The 18,360-nt window shown below is 40.8% G+C and overlaps 3 protein-coding genes and 1 long non-coding RNA gene across 8 annotated transcripts in view; 3 read left to right on the forward strand and 1 right to left on the reverse strand.

The window, feature by feature from the left end:
- The first annotated feature begins 1,848 nt into the window (after positions 1 to 1,848).
- On the forward strand, positions 1,849 to 4,467 carry LOC116706762 (uncharacterized). Its single transcript, XR_004336310.1, has 2 exons — positions 1,849 to 2,742; positions 4,026 to 4,467. It is a non-coding gene; the product is annotated as an uncharacterized LOC116706762 (long non-coding RNA).
- Positions 4,468 to 6,202: 1,735 nt separating this feature from the next.
- On the forward strand, positions 6,203 to 11,636 carry eif2b4 (eukaryotic translation initiation factor 2B, subunit 4 delta). Of its 4 annotated transcripts, none has more exons than XM_032543744.1 (14): positions 6,203 to 6,386; positions 6,926 to 6,963; positions 7,063 to 7,255; positions 7,453 to 7,641; positions 7,737 to 7,819; positions 8,471 to 8,503; positions 9,032 to 9,123; positions 9,248 to 9,362; positions 9,773 to 9,849; positions 10,005 to 10,107; positions 10,260 to 10,387; positions 10,673 to 10,850; positions 10,984 to 11,164; positions 11,301 to 11,636. In XM_032543744.1, the coding sequence occupies exons 1-14, from the start codon at positions 6,365 to 6,367 to the stop codon at positions 11,498 to 11,500; spliced, it is 1,632 nt and encodes a 543-aa protein (XP_032399635.1). In that variant the 5' UTR covers positions 6,203 to 6,364; the 3' UTR covers positions 11,501 to 11,636. The 4 variants fall into 4 exon arrangements, with proteins under 4 accessions (XP_032399635.1, XP_032399636.1, XP_032399637.1 ...); XM_032543745.1 differs by having other exon boundaries at positions 7,462 to 7,641; XM_032543746.1 differs by having other exon boundaries at positions 7,465 to 7,641.
- A 592-nt stretch (positions 11,637 to 12,228) lies between these two features.
- atraid (all-trans retinoic acid-induced differentiation factor) lies at positions 12,229 to 15,491 on the reverse strand. The gene is made up of 7 exons (XM_032543751.1): positions 15,308 to 15,491; positions 14,993 to 15,126; positions 14,268 to 14,336; positions 13,704 to 13,775; positions 13,488 to 13,609; positions 13,287 to 13,387; positions 12,229 to 13,147 (listed from the first exon to the last, which is right to left on the reverse strand). Exons 1-7 carry the CDS (start codon positions 15,404 to 15,406, stop codon positions 13,043 to 13,045), a joined length of 702 nt encoding a protein of 233 aa, XP_032399642.1. The 5' UTR covers positions 15,407 to 15,491; the 3' UTR covers positions 12,229 to 13,042.
- A 654-nt stretch (positions 15,492 to 16,145) lies between these two features.
- snx17 (sorting nexin 17) overlaps positions 16,146 to 18,360 on the forward strand; it is a 32,375-nt gene continuing 30,160 nt past the window's right edge. The window contains exon 1 of one of the 2 annotated variants that reach the window (XM_032543748.1): positions 16,146 to 16,940. In XM_032543748.1, coding sequence (XP_032399639.1) covers positions 16,881 to 16,940 — 60 coding nt within the window. In that variant the 5' untranslated portion in view covers positions 16,146 to 16,880. The remainder of the gene's footprint in view (positions 16,941 to 18,360) is intronic. The other variant, XM_032543749.1, reaches the window with a different exon arrangement.

Below are 18,360 nucleotides of genomic sequence, written 5' to 3' on the forward strand. Positions count from 1 at the left end.
CCCCCAATACCAGTGGGACATTGGCAACTGGGTAGATGGGTATGACAGAGGGGAAAAAAGTGATTAGCAAACGGGGGCCCCAGTATGTGAACACGGGTTAAAAATAACCTCACTGACCCAATTTGTCGATAACATGCAACACAACTGCTAAGCCCCTGTGCTGTCTGCTTCCAAATTTGGCTTAATTGTTCTTTTAAATGAACTATGAACGTTTTAAAGTAGTGAAATCTTAAAGTTGAATCACATTTGTACATTAAATGATCATTTTCATTTGATCTATAAATGGACCAGCAGACTGATGATTTGAACTCAAATAGAATAAACAGAAGAGGGGTTGACAGATGAAAAAAAATCACAGAGTAAGATGAGATCTTTTGCATGACACCTGATGAAAGAGAAGCAGATGATTAGATGAGAGACTTTGGCTGCCCTATTTGTCGGCCAGTTATGTGACAGTGATCAGCTGTCCCGTTAAGAGGAACAGCAGGATTATGATTTGTGTCTTAACCATTGTGTCCGGTGTGAGCGACCGAGGATCCACTCGACACCGAAAGTCATGTGATAGTCCCAACACTCCAGATATATCTGGCAAAGCCTTGGCGCATAGCTGACATTTGTGGAAATGTTGCATTTGTGATACACCCTGGCTTTGAGCCATGGGAAATATTGAACAACTGTCGAATTTAGACAACATCCTGTGGCGGAGAAAAACGGGAGCTACAAAGATGTGATGTGGTGGCTATTTGTGGATGGCGAGTGCCTCGAAAATAGCGAGAGGTTTTAGTTTCAATATAAGCCCCCCTCTCTGAGCTCGAGCTTTCTGTGAATGAGGCCCGGGTTCCTATCACACCCAACCCCAGCGCTGATTTTAGAACACAGGTGTTGACCTTAGTGGAGCGGCTTGTGCTTGCAGCAGAGGAAAATGAACCCCTGAGCCCTGCCTGTTTGCCTCTACAGTGTTGGTAATCACTGTATGCTCACACAGATGCTTTGAAACAGTCATATAAGGATCTACCAATTCTATATGATCACCTAGAAGATAATTAGCAAGTATGATGAAAAAAACCTGATACTTGTACATGATGGCTGATGAGAACTTGTTGATCTTCATTTGGCAACTTACTGTTTTTTATTAACAATTTCTGAGATTTTTCCATCCCCACAAATAATTATGATAATTTACAATTTATACTGTTTATCGATTCCCAGTGGGGAGATTTCACTTTGCAAAAATGCAACTTATATCACATTCAGTATTGCTTTGTAAGTGTCATGGCTGCAGGATGGTCACCTTGTGGCCACCGGAGAATTTATTGCTTGTGTTTATGGTGCCACAAGAGCACCCGTATAACTTATTCACACTCCTCACATATCATTGCCTGTGCTTCATTAACAAAGGTTTACGTTACAGTTTCTCAAATCATTAGCCAAATTTGGTTGAATCTTAAGCAGATTGATTTGTCTTGTTGCTGCCTTACATAGGTCATCATCTGCACAACCTCATGTCATCAAGTAAAAGTTGTGAATGCTTTGTCAACATTCCTTTTTTCCTATACTTCAAATGATACAATGAAACTAGAGAGAAGCGCCGAAAACAAACCGGGATGAAACTCAACCTTGGCTTCAGCTGTGACTCGTGGCCTTCTGTGACTGCTGTTCGGCCTGTACCCCCCAAACCCAATAAAACACGCCCATCGTGCAGTTGCTTCCTTGTTTCTCTCTATCTCTATCTTACTCCCTTTTTCTTTTTTTCCTCCAAAAAGGAACCATTGACATTCAGTGTAAAATAGGGGCAGGGTGGGGTGGGGGCTGAACAGAGAAACGGCAGGGGTGTAGGGTATCTCGAGCCCAGTGCGAACAGCTGAGAGGTGTGATTTCACAGGCTGGCTCCCCCCTGTCAGGGCCCTGATTGGGCCGGACAGGAGGCACAGGAGAGGCCCGGGCTTCTAAAGGACACCAACAGGTGGGAGGCCGCTTTGGAGGGGGGTGCTCCTGGCGGGATAGAAAAGGCCGATCTGCAAGGCCTGTTGTGGGCACAATCCAGCGGGCCAGATATGGAAGAGGATGGTTGATCGCAGGATAGCTGAGGTGAAGAGAGCAGAGGGGCAGGATGAAGTTGTGGAATGGTTCTCGGGGAGGGATAGTTGAGATGAGTTTTTGGCTTTGAAGTGTGGATAGAGCAGCTTCAGGGACAAGGTGTAAGGTTGGTCTGAGAGTTTAGCCTTTTCTGGTCACAGTGTTCCCATTTCAATCTCTGCTTTCTGACCAACAACTATTTTTGTAGTTTTTTTGTTGTTGGTTAATGTAAAAGGTTGATATTTGACATCAGCAACTAGACAGTGCATTGACAAGGTTTTCTGTTGCAGACTTTTCAGTCATTCTAGTTTCCTTGATTTGCAGCACCGTGTAAAACAAGCATGTGTCAAGCCAGTTGTTAGATGATTTCCGTACGTTTTACGATAGATACAACACACCGTGGCAGAGCCTGACACCTCTGTCAGGTGAGGGGAAGCTGAGGTGTGACACAGGAAGGAATCAGGGAATTCTCATTACAGTCTAATCAGAGAAAAAGGGCCAGTCTTTCTAATGGCAATTTGGTTCGGAGCTGGTTGACATAGCAGTGGTTAGGTTGATCAAGGAAGTCACCACAAGACAGTGCAGGAACCCAATGTGGCCTCAAGCTCAACTCCAGCTGCTCACCACAAGAAAACCACATAGGAGAAGCAACAGGATTCAATATAGGTGAGTAAAAAAATATTTTTAATGCATTTTAAATATGAGCCATTTTAACATTGATTTCTTATTTCTGTTCTTAGGAAATTACATTATCACAGTTGTTGACTTGGAATTGTCATGGCATAATATTTAGGAAATATCAGAGATTGTGACCCTTGTCTCCTGGAAGTCAGATTTTGCCTCGCCATTTCAGAGTTATTTAAACACAAGAGAGTTCAGCATCACAATAGCATTACCCATCAAAAAACTGCATGGGCTATCATTTAGCGGTATTAATTTTAAATATATTTTCAGGGACAATTTGGTATCAGAGAGTCCTCGTATTAGAAGATAACAGTAGGAAATAAATTAGGAAATTAACCTTAAATAAGCCACACTTTAAAGCAATTAACTTTAAACTATGGTCAAACTAAAGTTTGAATATCTGACAAGTCTGTGGCGCAGATGATCGAAGCCATCATCACGTGTTTCTTTAACCCTATCCTTCCTCGCTCGCGCTGTCACAGTTAACCGTTGTTAAGCCGGTTGTTCCTGCTACTCTGCAACTGTGAAAGGGTGCTTTGTGTCCGAGGAGAGGTGACTCCAGTTGTTTCCCCTTGTGAGGACATGCTTCCTTATATCCCCATATTAATACATCACTTATGGAATGTAAGGAAGTGTGTGGTTTCAAGGGGACTTGAGCGCCAACCTCACTGGGAAGTAGAGACACACTGATTTGATTTTTGATTTAATGTGTATTTTTAAAAAGTGAATGACAGTTATGGAAGATGTTGCTTCATTCTGCACGATTGTCTGAGAGTGCCTTTGTCTGTTTCTTGAGATGGGAGGGGGATATCAGTGTTCATGTGTGTGTGTGTGTGTGTGTGTGTGAGCGAGAGAGAGAGGGCAACAGGTGAAAGGCCTGTTCCCTCTCCTTCAGCTCAGGCACATGCACAGTTAGTATTACTCAGGGACTTCTTGACAAAATTCCTGCCCTGCCCCAACTGCTGACAGTCAAGGAGGATTGACAGACCACAGCTGTCACCCATTATAGCAACTGCTCTCAAAAAAGGAAGAGGGGAGGGAGGGCAGAGATGTGTAGCTGTCACTGAGAGTAAGGGTTTGCTCCTGTAAGCTGGATTTGGAAAGAAAATAGGGCAATGTCACATGCTGTCAGGGTTCCCAAACCCTTTAAATAGGAACTATCTGACTATCTGCATGGAGACACTTGTTTCTGTGTTGTAACTATGCAGGGTATGTCTGTAAGGACTCAGTGATAACATTGTTTTTTTTTCTCTCTGTTTCATCAGGTAAGGCTGAAGAGGACATGGTGGCCTGACCCCTCGAAGAAGATTTCCCCCTACTATTTCCTCTCTTTCTCCTCTCTCATGTCCTTCTTTTTCTATGTCCTCTACCCCTATAACCTTCCGTCTCTCACCCCTCCTCACAGCATGTCCACTTCTTGCTCCCCCTCGCTCAGCCGCCTCTTGCAGCTGAAGCAACACGCCTTGCTGTGGCTGGTCAAACGGAACCAAGTCAGGTGTTTCTGTGAGGTTTGGTCCCCTTCAACCAGCTACTGCGTCGTGAATTCAGTCAGCGTGGAATCAAAGACACAGTGGCGTTGTGGTGTTCGCTGCATACATTGGGGATCTGTTATTGATAGATTATTTGTGTTCTTCGGTAGTCTGGTGTTGGTTGTTTCCTGTTTGACAATGGATGTTTGAAAAAGCAAATAAAAGATTGCTGAACATACAGTGGTAAATTAAAATTTCTTCTAAATGTCTTCTTCTAAAAAAATGTGATTGTTAATGTCATGAAATATGCATAGAGTCGAATTTCCTTATACAATACCATTTAAAACTGTGTATGTAGGGTTATCGTTGTGTTTGATAAATAATAGAGTAGTAGAAAATAATGAACCTTTGCCCAAGCATTACTCTGATTAAAGTATAATAAGAAGTCAGTACAGTTAAAGTCTGATCATAACATTTTGCATTGCACTACCAAAGGCTCATTAATTGGTATTTCAAATGTGCAGTACATTTAAAATACCTTGACCAGGAAGGGAAATGAGACACAGTGAGACTTGGTGACTGTAAAATAATAATGATACGTAATAATATGGTTATGATGACTTTTGTTAACGCTGTTTTCCATTCATAGGATTATGCTGTGTGAAACTGCAGTCGTTGTCAAATGTCTTTGTCAAAAAGGCAGCAGGAAAAAATGTAAATTAAGTGACCTGTCAATGAAATAGCTTAATATGAAATGTTTATTTTTTTGTGAAGTGTGGCTAACCATCTATAATATATAAAGCCATTTTCAGATACACAGCGGCATCTCATTATATTAGGTGTGATAGAGGAAGTCATTCAGGAAATCGGACAAAAACTACAGACACTACAATTATTACAAACATTATCACCATACAGTGTGTGCATTGATAACACTCAAAGTCTTGGATTTCATACACAAGATGTGACATCCTCTTTTCCTTATTTGTTTGATTAATTGCTTGTTTCAAAACCTTGAGTAACCTTGACATATCAGTCGAGCCTGACAGTGCACCCTGTGTCTATACCAGAGGATTCAGAACCATGACAGAATCTGTGCTTCTAACAATAATACTGATGATGTTCAGTGATGTTTGGTGTTTTCGGTGAAAATGTAGCCAAGGCTGACAAGACAGACTGGAGGTCTCTGAAGAAAAGATCCTGTTTTAGGAAAGTCCCAGGTTTGATACCCATTTCCATCACCCATCTGTGTGTCCTTTAAAGATTCACGAAACCCCTACACAAGAAGTCAGCAAATCCCGAAAATGGCAATGAAAAGAAGAGAGTCTTTAAAATAGCTTTGGTGTGTTAGTCGTTTTGTTTGGTGTAATAAACTGCATTTTTGTATGTTATGGTAAAGAAGCCTAACTTTCAAAATGGACCCCACTCTGAGATCTACAGTATGACTTCAGTCTGTAGGCAAATATACAACAAAAGCTTACAACTAACAAGCATGTACAACACTTTTATTGACGCTTTTTGTCAATGTTTTTAACTTTTTCTTACATTTTTGTCCCATTTTTCAACACTTTTTTCAATGTTTGTCACTTTTTAGGACGTATGACACTACGTAACTTTAGTTTGACAGTTAATTTTAGAATTTATGGTCAATAAACCTCATTTATAGGAAATTATAGGCCTACTTAATGTTTGGGTTAGAAAAGCAGAAATTAGGAATAATTTAGACTAAAATCAAAGGAATGTATGTTGATGGATAATCACAGACTGGAATATGTCTTTATAAAATAACTTTCCTACTCAATACTATTTGAAAACCACTTCAAGTTTTTTTCAAATGCTATAAAATTGAATAAGACACACCAAAATTAATGAAAGTAGAGATTTGTAATTGCCAAAGAGCTTTGTGTGGAATCAATCATGTTATTTTGGGTAGTTGAAAAGAACAATGACATAGGAAAACGGGTCAGTTTGGCCCGAGAACCACATGAGGGTTAATCACATCCCCTCGGATAGAGGCGATAGCAGCGTTTATGTAGCATTCGTAAGAAAACGTATGTCGCCACTAGAGGGCGATACACGTTTTCCTGAGTTGTAGTTTTCTGCAGCAGCAGAGGAAGTTAAGCAGCATCGTAAACATGGCTGACAGTGGAGTGACAGGTGAGTTCGGGAGTGTGTAACAGCTGGACTGTACAACTGTTTCTTGGTATTATGATAACTTGGTGGTCTGCGACTTCTGGTCGCACCGCGAAAATATCTTCCGTTTATATTCCGTGTGCGTGTGTGTGTGTGTGTGTTGGGGGGGGGGGGTCTCCTTTTCTTGTGCTGCTAACGTTAGCATTGCCAGCATGTCAACGGAGCGCCAGACAGTACGTTGTTTGTAGTTTAACGGCAGACGTCGTGATGCTATTGCATCATCTTTTCAAGTAGTTTTATAAAGAACAGAACTAAAAATGCCTTTTTTAAGTTTCACTGGGCTGTGGAGATGATGGCAACGTTAGCCAGCCTGTATTGTGACTGGTGTCGTTATAGCGTGATGCAAACCTAGCAAGTTCAGTGTCATACAGTCAGCTAACTGTGTCACCGAAGGACTGGTGGGAAATAAAGACCGGTCCTGTCATTACTGCGCGTTGCCATAAAAACAACACTATGCAACAAACTGTTCATAATCATATACTCATCCATTGGTTGTTTTACAGATGAACCTGGTTCTAAAGATGACGGTCATCGAGCAAAGGTTAGCAGTATGTAGCTAACGTTACTTTCATGTTTTCCACGGTCTTCATAAGGCTACATATTTATTTTCAACCCCATGCTTGACATGTTTGCTAAACAGACTGAAGGCAAAGAGCTGACCAAAGAGGAGAAGCAACGGCTGAGGAAAGAGAAGAAACAGCAGAAGAAAAACAAAGAGAAAAAAGATGAGAAGGCTTCACAGGAAAGTGAAAAGAAGAGGAACAGAGAGGAGAAGCCTGTCAGTGCAGCTGCCCCAGCTTCCCAGCCTCCAACACAACCCTCAACACAGAAAGGTGCATACTATATGAACACCACCAATGACTGTGTCACATAATCCTAGTTGTATTAATTTGTCACAGCACATTGTTGTGCAGTGAGCATCAATTGCTAGCATCTGAGAGTGGATTACATCTGTGATATTTGTGAATGACATGTTCTTTTTGCGATGCAATGATTCACCTGTACCCTGACCTCGCTGTGTGTCCCGCAGCTCCTTCAGCAGTGCCTGCTCCTGCACCAGTTCCTGTGCCTGTCTCAGAAACTCCCGCCCTGGCAGACAAGCCAGCTAAGAGTAAAGCAGAATTGAAAGCAGAGAGGCGAGCTCGGCAAGAGGCAGAGAGGGCCTCCAAACAGGCTTCAACAAGCAAACCTAAAGCACCGCCTAGTGAGCTGCAGCCAGGTACTGTTGTAGCTAGGAGGTCTGCGTAAGTAGTGACACTCTGAAATTCTACTTCATATACTGTGGAGAAAGTCACACTTTTTCTGTGTTTCCAGTGGTGAAGAGGCTCCCAGAACATGTCCAAGTGGACAACCCGGGCGTTTTAAAGAAACTGGCAAAGAAATTGGAAAGACAACAGGTTAGCTACTTTTTGTGTCATCTCTAAAAACCTTCAATCATAAAAGCACGCTTTGTCTGATTTAGGACAGCTTGCTTTGTCATAATGAGCTTACACTGCCAGTCATACATTTTGTGAGCATCCTATGGGTTGGCATTTTTTGTTTAAATCTTGAGCGCAATAAGTATAAATTCTTTTGTAAACATCTTGAAATGAGATGTTGACTCCCATCAATCTTATTGGTAATAACAAATACCAATCAGGAATTGCCTGGATCCTGGCGGTTTTAATAAGACACCTGTAGCAAATAGCATACTATACAGTGTTTCAAAAAATTATATATAAGCTAAACTGTTCCACCTTTTCAGTGGTCCTGCTTTCAATACATCACAATCTAGACATTTCAGAAGAACTCTGGAAGAAAAAGGGTTGTCACATAAAACATGTAAGACAGAAATATAGTATGTCTGCTGCAGGTGCCTAATGAACGTGATCAAGGGGATGTGTCATTTCCAGTAATATTTGGTCACTTTCAGTAAAATGAAAGTAATTCCTAAGTTCATTTATAACTTGTCATTACTCATTCTTTAATGATAGTTCTTGCACCGTGGCTGCAACCTCACATAACCATGAGTCATAACTGCATGTGATCATGCCTAACATTTCTTTCAGACACCAGGGTGCAATGCTGCTACAAATGTAAAGGTCTGACTTCCCTAAATGTCTAAATGTGTGCCGTTGACATTTGTCTAGTTTTGTTTGCTAACCTGTAATCGTTATTGTACTGAGCACCATGATGGAACTGAAAAGTTAAGGGTGCAAAAGTATTATTTGGTCCATTGAGACAGAGGTGGTGTCTCGGTGGGATTTGTTCGTTTTAGGTGGTAACATGTTCAATGTTGTGTTTTTTGTATGTTTGGCCACAACACTGAGCTGTTTGCTGTGCGGGTTTATGTTTGCACTCCATCTTTGTGTTTGGAGAGTATTTACAACTAAATTTATACATAACAAAAATGAAGTTTTCTGTGTTGCCAAAGATAAATATTTGAGAGTAGCCTTTAATCGGTAATAAATTAATTTGGCCCTATAGCAACCTATATGTATTGCTGTGGTCCATTTACTTAGGAATTTTGCCTAGGCTGTGCTGTTAATGTAACTAACCTCACAATGTCAGTTTTACCTTCAGAATTTTTGGGAATTGATGGCAGTGGGCTCTAATCTGCTTAATTTCAGATCCCACTCCGGTCAGACTACGGCTACAAAGTCAGCCTGTTTTCTCATCTCCACCAGTACAGTCGCAAAGCCCCTCTAACACAGCAACTCAGGTAAACTGACAATATACCATATAGTACAGTAAGTTGTCTGAGAAGAGTTAGATTTATGTAGTGCCCATTATTTGTCTTAATCTCTTAAAATGACTTTACATCAGACTGTTTTTGTCTGTTACAGCATTCCCTCCACGGTGATTCATCCTGCTATAGTTCGCCTGGGTCTCCAGTATTCACAGGGCATCGTGGCAGGATCCAATGCTCGCTCTGTCGCCCTGCTGCATGCCTTCAGACAGGTACAGAGCACACACTGTTTAGGCTTTACCGTCCCATTGTCCTTCGTCTCCTGTGTTTGGACCAAAAAAGCAAGGTTTCCTTTGTTTGGTTGTGTTTGTAATTGCGTACAATGAAAATGCAAGATGGAGAAACACTCCTCAGTCTTCAATATTGTTGCAATGTTACAGTTACTGGTTCCTTCAATTCCTCCTTCATACAAAGTTAAGACAACAATACAATCCAGCTTCAAGCAATGCAAAGTTTAGCTCCTGGCTGTCCATCCAACAATGCAGCTCAGCGTCCCATTTTCAGCAGCCAGCTGCAGTATCTTCAGAAATTGCATTCTCTAATGTTAGGTTGACATCCATTTTTTATTGTGAACAGATTTAAAGTAAACAAACTAAAAGCAATGTTGTTCTTCCCGCTTTAGGTAATAAGGGACTATACTACGCCTCCAAATGAGGAGCTATCTAGAGACTTGGTCAACAAGCTGAAACCTTATATCAGGTACAAAAAATTAATTGTTTAGTTAATTTAGTCATGTTTCATGACTTAGTCCTAATCGGCAAATGTTTTACTACTAACTGTTCTTATGTGTCACTTCATGAATTAATTGTTACAGGTTATAATAAAATTACTCATTTGACGTATTTTTCTTGCAGTTTTTTGAATCAGTGTCGCCCTCTGTCAGCCAGCATGGGTAATGCAATCAAATACATCAAGAAAGAGATCTCCAATATTCCCTGTCAATGCAAAGAAGAAGAGGTCATTCTCACGCTTGTTTTTCTCACAATTCAGCCAGAGATCATAGAGTTAACATGTTGCAGCGACCGTATTCCATAGATACAAAAGACTTAATATTTCTGATTTATAGTTGCCATCTCCCCCCCTCACACAGTCTCTCTTTCCCTGTTTAGGCAAAGAGCCAACTGCTGAGCTCTATCAAGTGCTACATTGATGAGAAGATCATCCTTGCTGCTAAAGCTATTGCCAAGTCCTCCATAGAAAAGATCAGTAATGGAGATGTCATCCTAGTTTATGGATGGTAAGCCTCTGAAAGCTGACATGCAAGGAAGAATGTTTAATGTCATAACTGTGTATTTTAGTTTCAGTTGTAGAGTCTGCAGTTCCCTGTTACCAAGCATTGCTTCATTGTTTGTCATGCAAAATAAAAGCAACACCCACATATCCAGACCTCACATCCTACTTTTTAACCACGCTGACACTTTCTCTTCCCCCTTTCTTGTCTCGCCCTTGAAACTCTCACCTTCCTTCCACATTCACCTCTGACATCACCACCATCTCTCTACTTCTGGCTTTCTCTGCTCAGCTCGTCGCTGGTCAACCACATCCTGTGCGAGGCCTTTGAGAAGAACATAAAGTTCCGTGTGATCGTGGTGGACAGCAGGCCTCGGCTGGAGGGCCGGGAGGCCTTGAGACGCCTTGTCCAGAGAGGCATCAGCTGTACCTACGTCCTTATCTCGGCCGTCTCCTACATTCTTCCAGAGGTACATTTGAGTCTAAGTAGAGAGAGCCAGGCATTGATATTTACCAAAAGATTAGTCAAAGCACCTTAAATTTCTCGAGTCAGTTTTTTTTGTGTGTTTGTCATAATAACACCTTGAACTCGGGCCTCCATAGGTATCGAAGGTGTTCCTTGGCGCTCACGCTCTGCTGGCCAACGGTTACGTAATGTCTCGCGTGGGGACGTCACAGATAGCTCTGGTGGCCAAAGCCTTTAACGTGCCGGTACTGGTGTGTTGTGAGACCTACAAATTTTGTGAGAGGGTGCAGACAGATTCCTTCGTGTCCAATGAACTAGGTATGGGAAAAAAAAATAGTCAACTGCTCTTTGGATTTGTTGAAGATAAATATGAAATTTCAAATGCTGCCTGTGTATTGATTAGATTTCTTCCAAACATTAGATTAGAGAATGAATCTTTATCTGTCCTCACCAGATGATCCGGATGACCTCATTGTGACCCGTAAAGGGAAGACTCAGCTAGAGCACTGGCAGGATGTGCCCTCACTCGGCCTGCTTAACCTTGTGTATGACGTGACGCCGCCTGATTTCGTGGACTTAGTCATCACGGATCTGGGAATGATCCCGTGCACCTCGGTCCCTGTGGTGCTGCGAGTCAAAAACGTGGACCAGTGAACGACATCCTGCTCACATCAGTCTCTGTGTTTTTGATCTGGGGAGTTTGTGAGCTTGAATGCTTGCATACCAAACAAAATATCATGCTCTCAGCATGCAATAAATATATAGATCTGAAATGGCATACGCTTTTTAACCAGAGTCCATGTGTGTTTTTATGATAGGATTGGATAATTACAGAGGCTTGTTTCTCTGGGGGTACAGGCACGATGTTAATAGATCCATGTTGTGAACGGTTTCTTTACAACAGAACATTGAATTGCCATTTAGAGCAGAACAATTCCACTGTGGTTCACAACACGCACTCATGGTCAACCACAGCATGCAGTTTTATACCAGCCAGAAATGCTTCCCTAATTACAGTTGGATCGGCAGCATCTCTGAAGAGTTTGTGAGCCAGGAAATACCTTGGCCGTGTTGTTAATGACCTGATCAATCAAACAGGATAAAGAGAAATACATAAAGCAGGTGGTAAATTTTTTGGGGGGGTATAGGATCCCTGTTTGTGTGTCAACACATGATGCTCACGTTCTTGAAACTTTCGTATTAGCACAGATTTTAGTCTTGCACATGAGGGGGAAACAAGTTGGAAGAATCAACATTTTATTCACAGCTCACACTGAGCAGCCCTAGAACTGCATAAGACTTTGTCTTTTCCAGTTAGGTAACATTGTTTGAGCATACTTTCATGGTGGTAACTCAAGCAAAGCAATTTATGTATCGTTGCTAACATTTTATTAGAACCCTGAATCTCATTGATAAGCATGAAAACTACTCACCCATCAACGTCGAGATATTTTCCACAATGTGGCCACGTGACTGATGAACACATTTTAGCAGATGAGTTCAGTGTAACTCAACAGTGGACAGACAACATTTTGAGCCTAATTTCTTCTTAGAGTTGAAACATACGAGATGTGGTAACAGCATAAAAGCAGGTGACCGCTAAATAACGTACTGTAGTAGTCAGACTCAGCGTTCCACTTTTTAAATCTAACTCAATACAGACATGGTTCACGTCATGACTCGTAGAGTGAACCTGACTTGGTTTTTGCTCTGAGTAAAGTACATGTTCAACATGCAGTAAACAATTTGTTCTACAAATTCCACAATTTTTTTCAAATGTGCTTCAGGACATATACAGTAGTTCCATCGTGTAAACCCTTACACATTTAGTGCATGTTTGGCACAGTTAACAGCGAGCAAGCCCTCAGAACTTTCTTCAACACAACCTCTTCGTTATTATCCAGTGTCGGTCAATTACACTACTGTCAAAAATAATTAAACTGGTATTATTGCCAAAAACAAAAAACTTGTTAAAATTATTTTCACTCTAAAATTGCACTCATGATGCAGTATAAAAAAAAAAAAGTCAATGTCACTTTTTACCTTGATAAAATACAGTATATCTGTCACACAAAAGAAGAATAAAACAATGTTTAAAAGAAGCCTGGGGATAACCTCAGGCTTTGTGTCAGCATTTTCCCTTTCAGTTTCAGCTCAGTAGATCGTTGGAGATTAAGAAGTCGACTGCAGCTCGGCTTACAATGATTTGGCTTTACGTCTCTGGGTGACCCACAGCAGGAAAGAGATCACCACTGTAGATGCTCCAAGAGGCCCAAACACCTGCAGAGCCGGGAACTCCCCCTATTCAATAATTTGATTAATTAAAATAATAAATAAACAACTTTTAAACAATCAAAAATATTCACATGCATCCAATGTTAAACTTAGTAATGAAGAAGATAATGTGAATAATTCAAATAAAGCTGCTTGCAGAACTGACCTCTCGAAGACACTTGTATCCATGGAAGTTGTCAGTACAGCTGCACTCGGAGAAGCCGGGGCCGTAGGGGGCGCAGAGGGAGTTCTCCGGGCAGTTAACGGCTGAGGATTGTTTAAAATTAGGAGTTGAACAGTTGTCAATGTATTATCAGAAGGCTACTGCAGTTTTAGATCTTATGTGTCACAATGGATGGGAACTTACACAGCTGTCCGGTTTGGTTGCACATATCTTTCTGGCCTTCACAAAGACGATGTCCCTCTTTGACCTCCACCTTTCCCCAAGAAGTGTTGCCGCCAGGACAAGCTATGTCTTGTGGCAAAATGCTATAGACAGCGAAAAATAGTTGTGAAAAGAAAAAATTTAACTTTGTACTCATGAGCAGCTGTCATAGTTCAGTTTTTGTAACGGAACACTTACATGTAATTTAACTCAATAAATCCTTGAAATGCTGTGTCGCTGATGTTGACGATTGGATTTAGTGAGAGGTCTCTGCAAAGCAAAAGTTCATAAAGTAAAAAACTTCTAAGGGCAAAGACAAATGATTCCAAATAGATATACATAATAAATAAGCCATGCACACATATTCCTTATGCTGGAAGTGCTTTAATTATGTACTTGTGTTGGGTTGATTTGCTTTAGCTCCATTTCTTTCTTTCTATTAAGAGCAGTTGAATAGTTTTGGTCCTTGCAAGTAGGAGGGATTCATGTTTTTATTTGCTGCTAGGAATAGAAACTTTCCAAACTCCTGATCTTATCAACACTAACAACATTCTGAGGAATAGGCCATGCACGTTTCCTTGAGTGCAGGAGTGCAGAAGTCTACAAAAAGTTATTATGTGGAACATGCCAATATGAACAGTAGTTATGTGACTTCTTCTTTGCCTTAAAAATAACCTCCTATAGTCACAAGGAAATGATGTTGTGTGTAAACTATGCTTTATGTTGTGTGAAAAGGTATGACTCTGTAGTTACTGTACATACATCATTAAAGCTGATGATGCTCCTTGAAGATCCTCCACATGAGTTAGTGAACAATTGGACAGATCCAACCTGACACAAACAAAAAAAAAAACATGCAGATCTTACTTTTAAAAGTTGCAGATGCGTACACGCTGTCATTGGTATTAAACTGGGACTGAGGCTACGTCCTTAGCCCTGGCAGCCTAGACAGTCTGCGGACGTCTGTTTATATACAAATTTATAACTTGGCAGAAAAAAAGGTTGGCTCAAACCAACAATATGTCTCATTTTCAATGCTTCTCCTAAGCTTTAATGAAAAGGACCGGACCACAGGTATACTCTGATATGGTAACAGTAATAAAGTAGTTTTAGCAAAATCAGAATACTAAAACATTTTGAATGACCTGCCCTTTGCTGGCCAAATGGTTACACTTTTATGTCTGTACAGTGATATGGATTACTTTGCCAAAAAGTTATACATCCTGAATATCATATTGCCAAGTAAAAAATAAATATACAAAAATATATACAGAAATAATTTGTCTCTTTTACTTATATCTTTTCATGTTTAAAAAAACAACAATCATATACTTACTTTTGCCTAGTAACTTATTTACTTATTTATTTATACTGGTGTTGTACATTATTTGTTAACTTTAACCATAGCAGAGGCAATCTGTATCTTGGTGTAATTAAATATAATTTTCTATTTCCGATAGACCCTGAAGGCGACAGTAAAATCCTACCCGATGATGTGTTCAGGGTTACTAGTGTTGTCATTTTTCAAGCAGCAGCGCCCGTCTATCCGACCAGCGGACGTGGCGCAGAACTGGCCCACTGCGGTGCCGTTTAGGACCGGACCGTTGCACAGCTCACATACCTGTGATTACAAATCATTACGCAAGAACAAAGTAGGTTGTGAACAACAATATTCCTGTTCATCCTCGTTGGCACCTAACGTTACTAGAAACACGCTGTTTTTAATGATATCTGGATATGATGTGTAAATGACTTCTTCTAATAAAGACTGCAGCTGTTATATTGCCAAATCCAAGTCTTACCTGCAGCTCAGTCAGTTGATAACTTACGCAAAAACGTAAATTAAAGATCAATATAAGCACTACGGATTTCAGCTGGCTGCACCCAGCTTTCATTTTCATCGACTGAAGTCATATGATCCTACTGTAGCGGACATGTGACAGGAAGGTGGTCCATACAGTCTGTGGGTCCAACACGTTATCCACAAGTCTAATTTAATTTTGCGCTGCAGTTGCGCATAAACTCAATCTGGAGTTTAACGTGATCTGCCAGTGTAGTAAATAGAATAAACACACGTGAATGAATATAGTAAGCATTTAGCTTGTTTATTTGTGCCGAAAATTTGATGATATGCTCAACTAATTAATTTAGCAGCTAATGCAAATGCATAAATGGGTTTAATTTAATGTTTTAATGCAAGTATATTCTCTATAACCTTCAAGGCATTCGAGCATTTTTTCTTATTTAAAAATTTTTTTTGTGCAACAAGGCCCACCATAAAAAGTAGCTTGTAACATTAACAGTTCTTTTTCATTGAATTTCTAAAATCATTGACAAAATCTAGACGCATTTTCTTTCCTGACTGTAATGAATTTTGACTGCGCTTTTTCTTTAACTGTCTATGTTTCACTGTCACTTTGTGTTGCACCAAATAAAGTGGGGACTTCAAGTTAGAGAATTTTATAAGAATCAAAATATTGAGAACAACGTTATTGTGGCATATGTATAACATTATATTATGACATTACGAATTTTAGTGTAACACGTGCGATTGAAATCATGCCGGTGTTCTCTTATTTCTTACACGCGTAGAGTGGACCACCCCCGGCTGAAAATGAGATGGATTGGCCCAGAAGGATTGTTGCATTGCCTCTTGATGGGCCACTAGGTACACTGAACACAGAATGACTTGACTACGCTGGTACATCTGCTTTCTCTGCGATTTCTATCACATTTAATCCATGAGTTTCCTCCGTCGCCGTGTAGATTTCTTTTCAGCAAAGTAGGAGACAGGAAAAACAAGCAAAACCACAAAAAGTGCAACTGTCTCCCCTCATATTTCGAAAGGTTTGACAACGGCTCTGCGACGCTGTGGGGATTGCAGGAAGCAACTGCACCTTTTATCCCGAAACTACATCTGGTTACGCTAATAATATACAGTTACCTGGACACGTTGAAACTTAAATATTACAGTAGGTGATTTTAAGCTGTCACAAATTATTTAGAAGTGGATGAAAAGGACATTTTAACGCCAATAGGGAAGGTGTAATTACTTAACACTTGCAACATGGCTGCTGCGGGAACGGCTGTGAGAAAAGTTTGACACTGACGTGGGAGAAGTTTTATGCGAATGCTAGTTGGTAAATGAGTTGTTGGCCAGATATTAAAGTCGTCAACAGTCTCCTCCAGCCTGGCAACGCTATTCCCCGGACCTACAACCCAGTGGATACGCCGTGGGAGAGCCTCCTCCTCTGTAGTCACCGCCGACAGTGTCTGCAGTGGACTTTGTGGTGAAACTGTGGTCTCTTCTCCATCGTAAGCTGTTGTGGCGTCGGAGGACTTGTCGTCAGGCAGCAGGCTGTGTTTTGAGATAAAATGCATTTTTCCATACCCGAAACGGAGGTTCGTTCGGGAGAAAATGGATCCACCTATGTGGTGAGCATGAGCATTTGTGTTTTTGTTTTACCCGCTTTCCCTTATCCTGCAGCTTGCCACAGGTCGGGCTATATCAGTGCAGCACGAGTTCCTATGTTGACTGTTCTGAAAGCATGAACACTGGACCATCACCATAGGCCAAACAAAATCAGCTATACTCTTAGTTAGATTACAACATGCTAATTTGTATCATCTATGCAATTACTGATTTTCACAAGGATACAATCTAGGCGAATACACATGATTTAATTAAATAAAACTGGATATTCCGATACCAGTATCAAACCGATACCTACATCTTTGATATCTGGAAGTAGTGGAGTTCATGCACCGATCCTACCACATAATAAAGCCTTAAAGTAGATCCACGTTAAAGTAGTTTTTTTATGTTCTTCACTGTCAAACTGGATAATAAAAGAGAGTTCTGTGGCATTCATTGTTTGAGAGTTTAAGACTCTAAGACTGAGCCAGACAACAAAGATAGAAATCATATCAAATACATACAGGGATAGTAGTATACTGTTGTTTAAACATAATAAATCATATGGCACACTGATATCGGATTAGTGAGCTGTATCGGCTGATAGGAAAGTACAGGTATCAGAATCGGTATCGGGAAGCAAAAAATGGAATTGGACCATCTCTAATTAAAACGTGAGGAAGTTGAGTACAAGTCTTTTTGACCTCCAACACATCCTGCCTAGACTGAATGTGATTCTGTGAGGCCATTAAAAGCATCATTAGGAAAGTAAAGCCTGCCCATCATCATGTTTGGCTCCAAATGATGCAATGTCATGGTGTCTAGATTTGGCACCAATTGACACGTTGTCATTCAGTGTCAAAGCCACTTGAAGACACTAGAGTGTGGGGGCCCGATCTGTGATTCCTGTCCCCAGACAAAACTGAGTCCCTTTTGTTTTACAGGTTTGAGTCGGCATTTCGTTGTGAGATTTGACATTTGCCACAGTGATATCACACTCCTTGGTATCATTGCTTTAACTTTATCAAGTCCCCCAACTAGCAGTAATCGCTGCCTTGACTAAATCCTTGACAAGAGCCGCAATCATTTGTGGCTCCACCATCTTGCTTGCCTTGTTGTACAGCAGGTTCCCATCGCCCTACTGTGTGTTCATTTTCTTTTGATTCTATTCACTTGTCACATTTTCCTAAATGTTGTATACCTGATCAAAAGCGCTTTCAATTGCCATTGTGTCTGACAGATGCTACGCCTAGCGGGGCTTTGACACATTAGCAGACATGTTGTGTTCAGAGAGGACAATTCATGCAGGTTGGTCGAGTTCGGGTGTAAAGCATCATAGACAGAACACATTTTAAGCTTTTGTGGGTACTTAAAACATTTCTTTCTTATAAACCACACACCGCACAGACACAGTCAGTATAGGTTACACTAATGTGTAGA

Source organism: Etheostoma spectabile, chromosome 18 (genome assembly GCF_008692095.1).
Source record: "Etheostoma spectabile isolate EspeVRDwgs_2016 chromosome 18, UIUC_Espe_1.0, whole genome shotgun sequence".
NCBI classification, from domain to species: Eukaryota; Metazoa; Chordata; class Actinopteri; order Perciformes; family Percidae; genus Etheostoma; species Etheostoma spectabile.

Bases quoted from the DNA above. Each gene is read 5' to 3' on its own strand.
- eif2b4 (XM_032543744.1), top strand. From the start codon at position 6,365: ATGGCTGACAGTGGAGTGACAG. The intron at 9,850-10,004 runs GTACAAAAAATT...TTTTTCTTGCAG, and splicing joins AAGCTGAAACCTTATATCAG to TTTTTTGAATCAGTGTCGCC. The intron at 10,851-10,983 runs GTACATTTGAGT...GGGCCTCCATAG, and splicing joins TCTCCTACATTCTTCCAGAG to GTATCGAAGGTGTTCCTTGG.
- atraid (XM_032543751.1), bottom strand. From the start codon at position 15,406: ATGAAAATGAAAGCTGGGTGCAGCCAGCTGAAATCCGTAGTGCTTATA. The intron at 13,388-13,487 runs GTAAGTTCCCAT...AACAATCCTCAG, and splicing joins CAACCAAACCGGACAGCTGT to CCGTTAACTGCCCGGAGAAC. The intron at 13,148-13,286 runs GTCAGTTCTGCA...ATTATTGAATAG, and splicing joins GATACAAGTGTCTTCGAGAG to GGGGAGTTCCCGGCTCTGCA.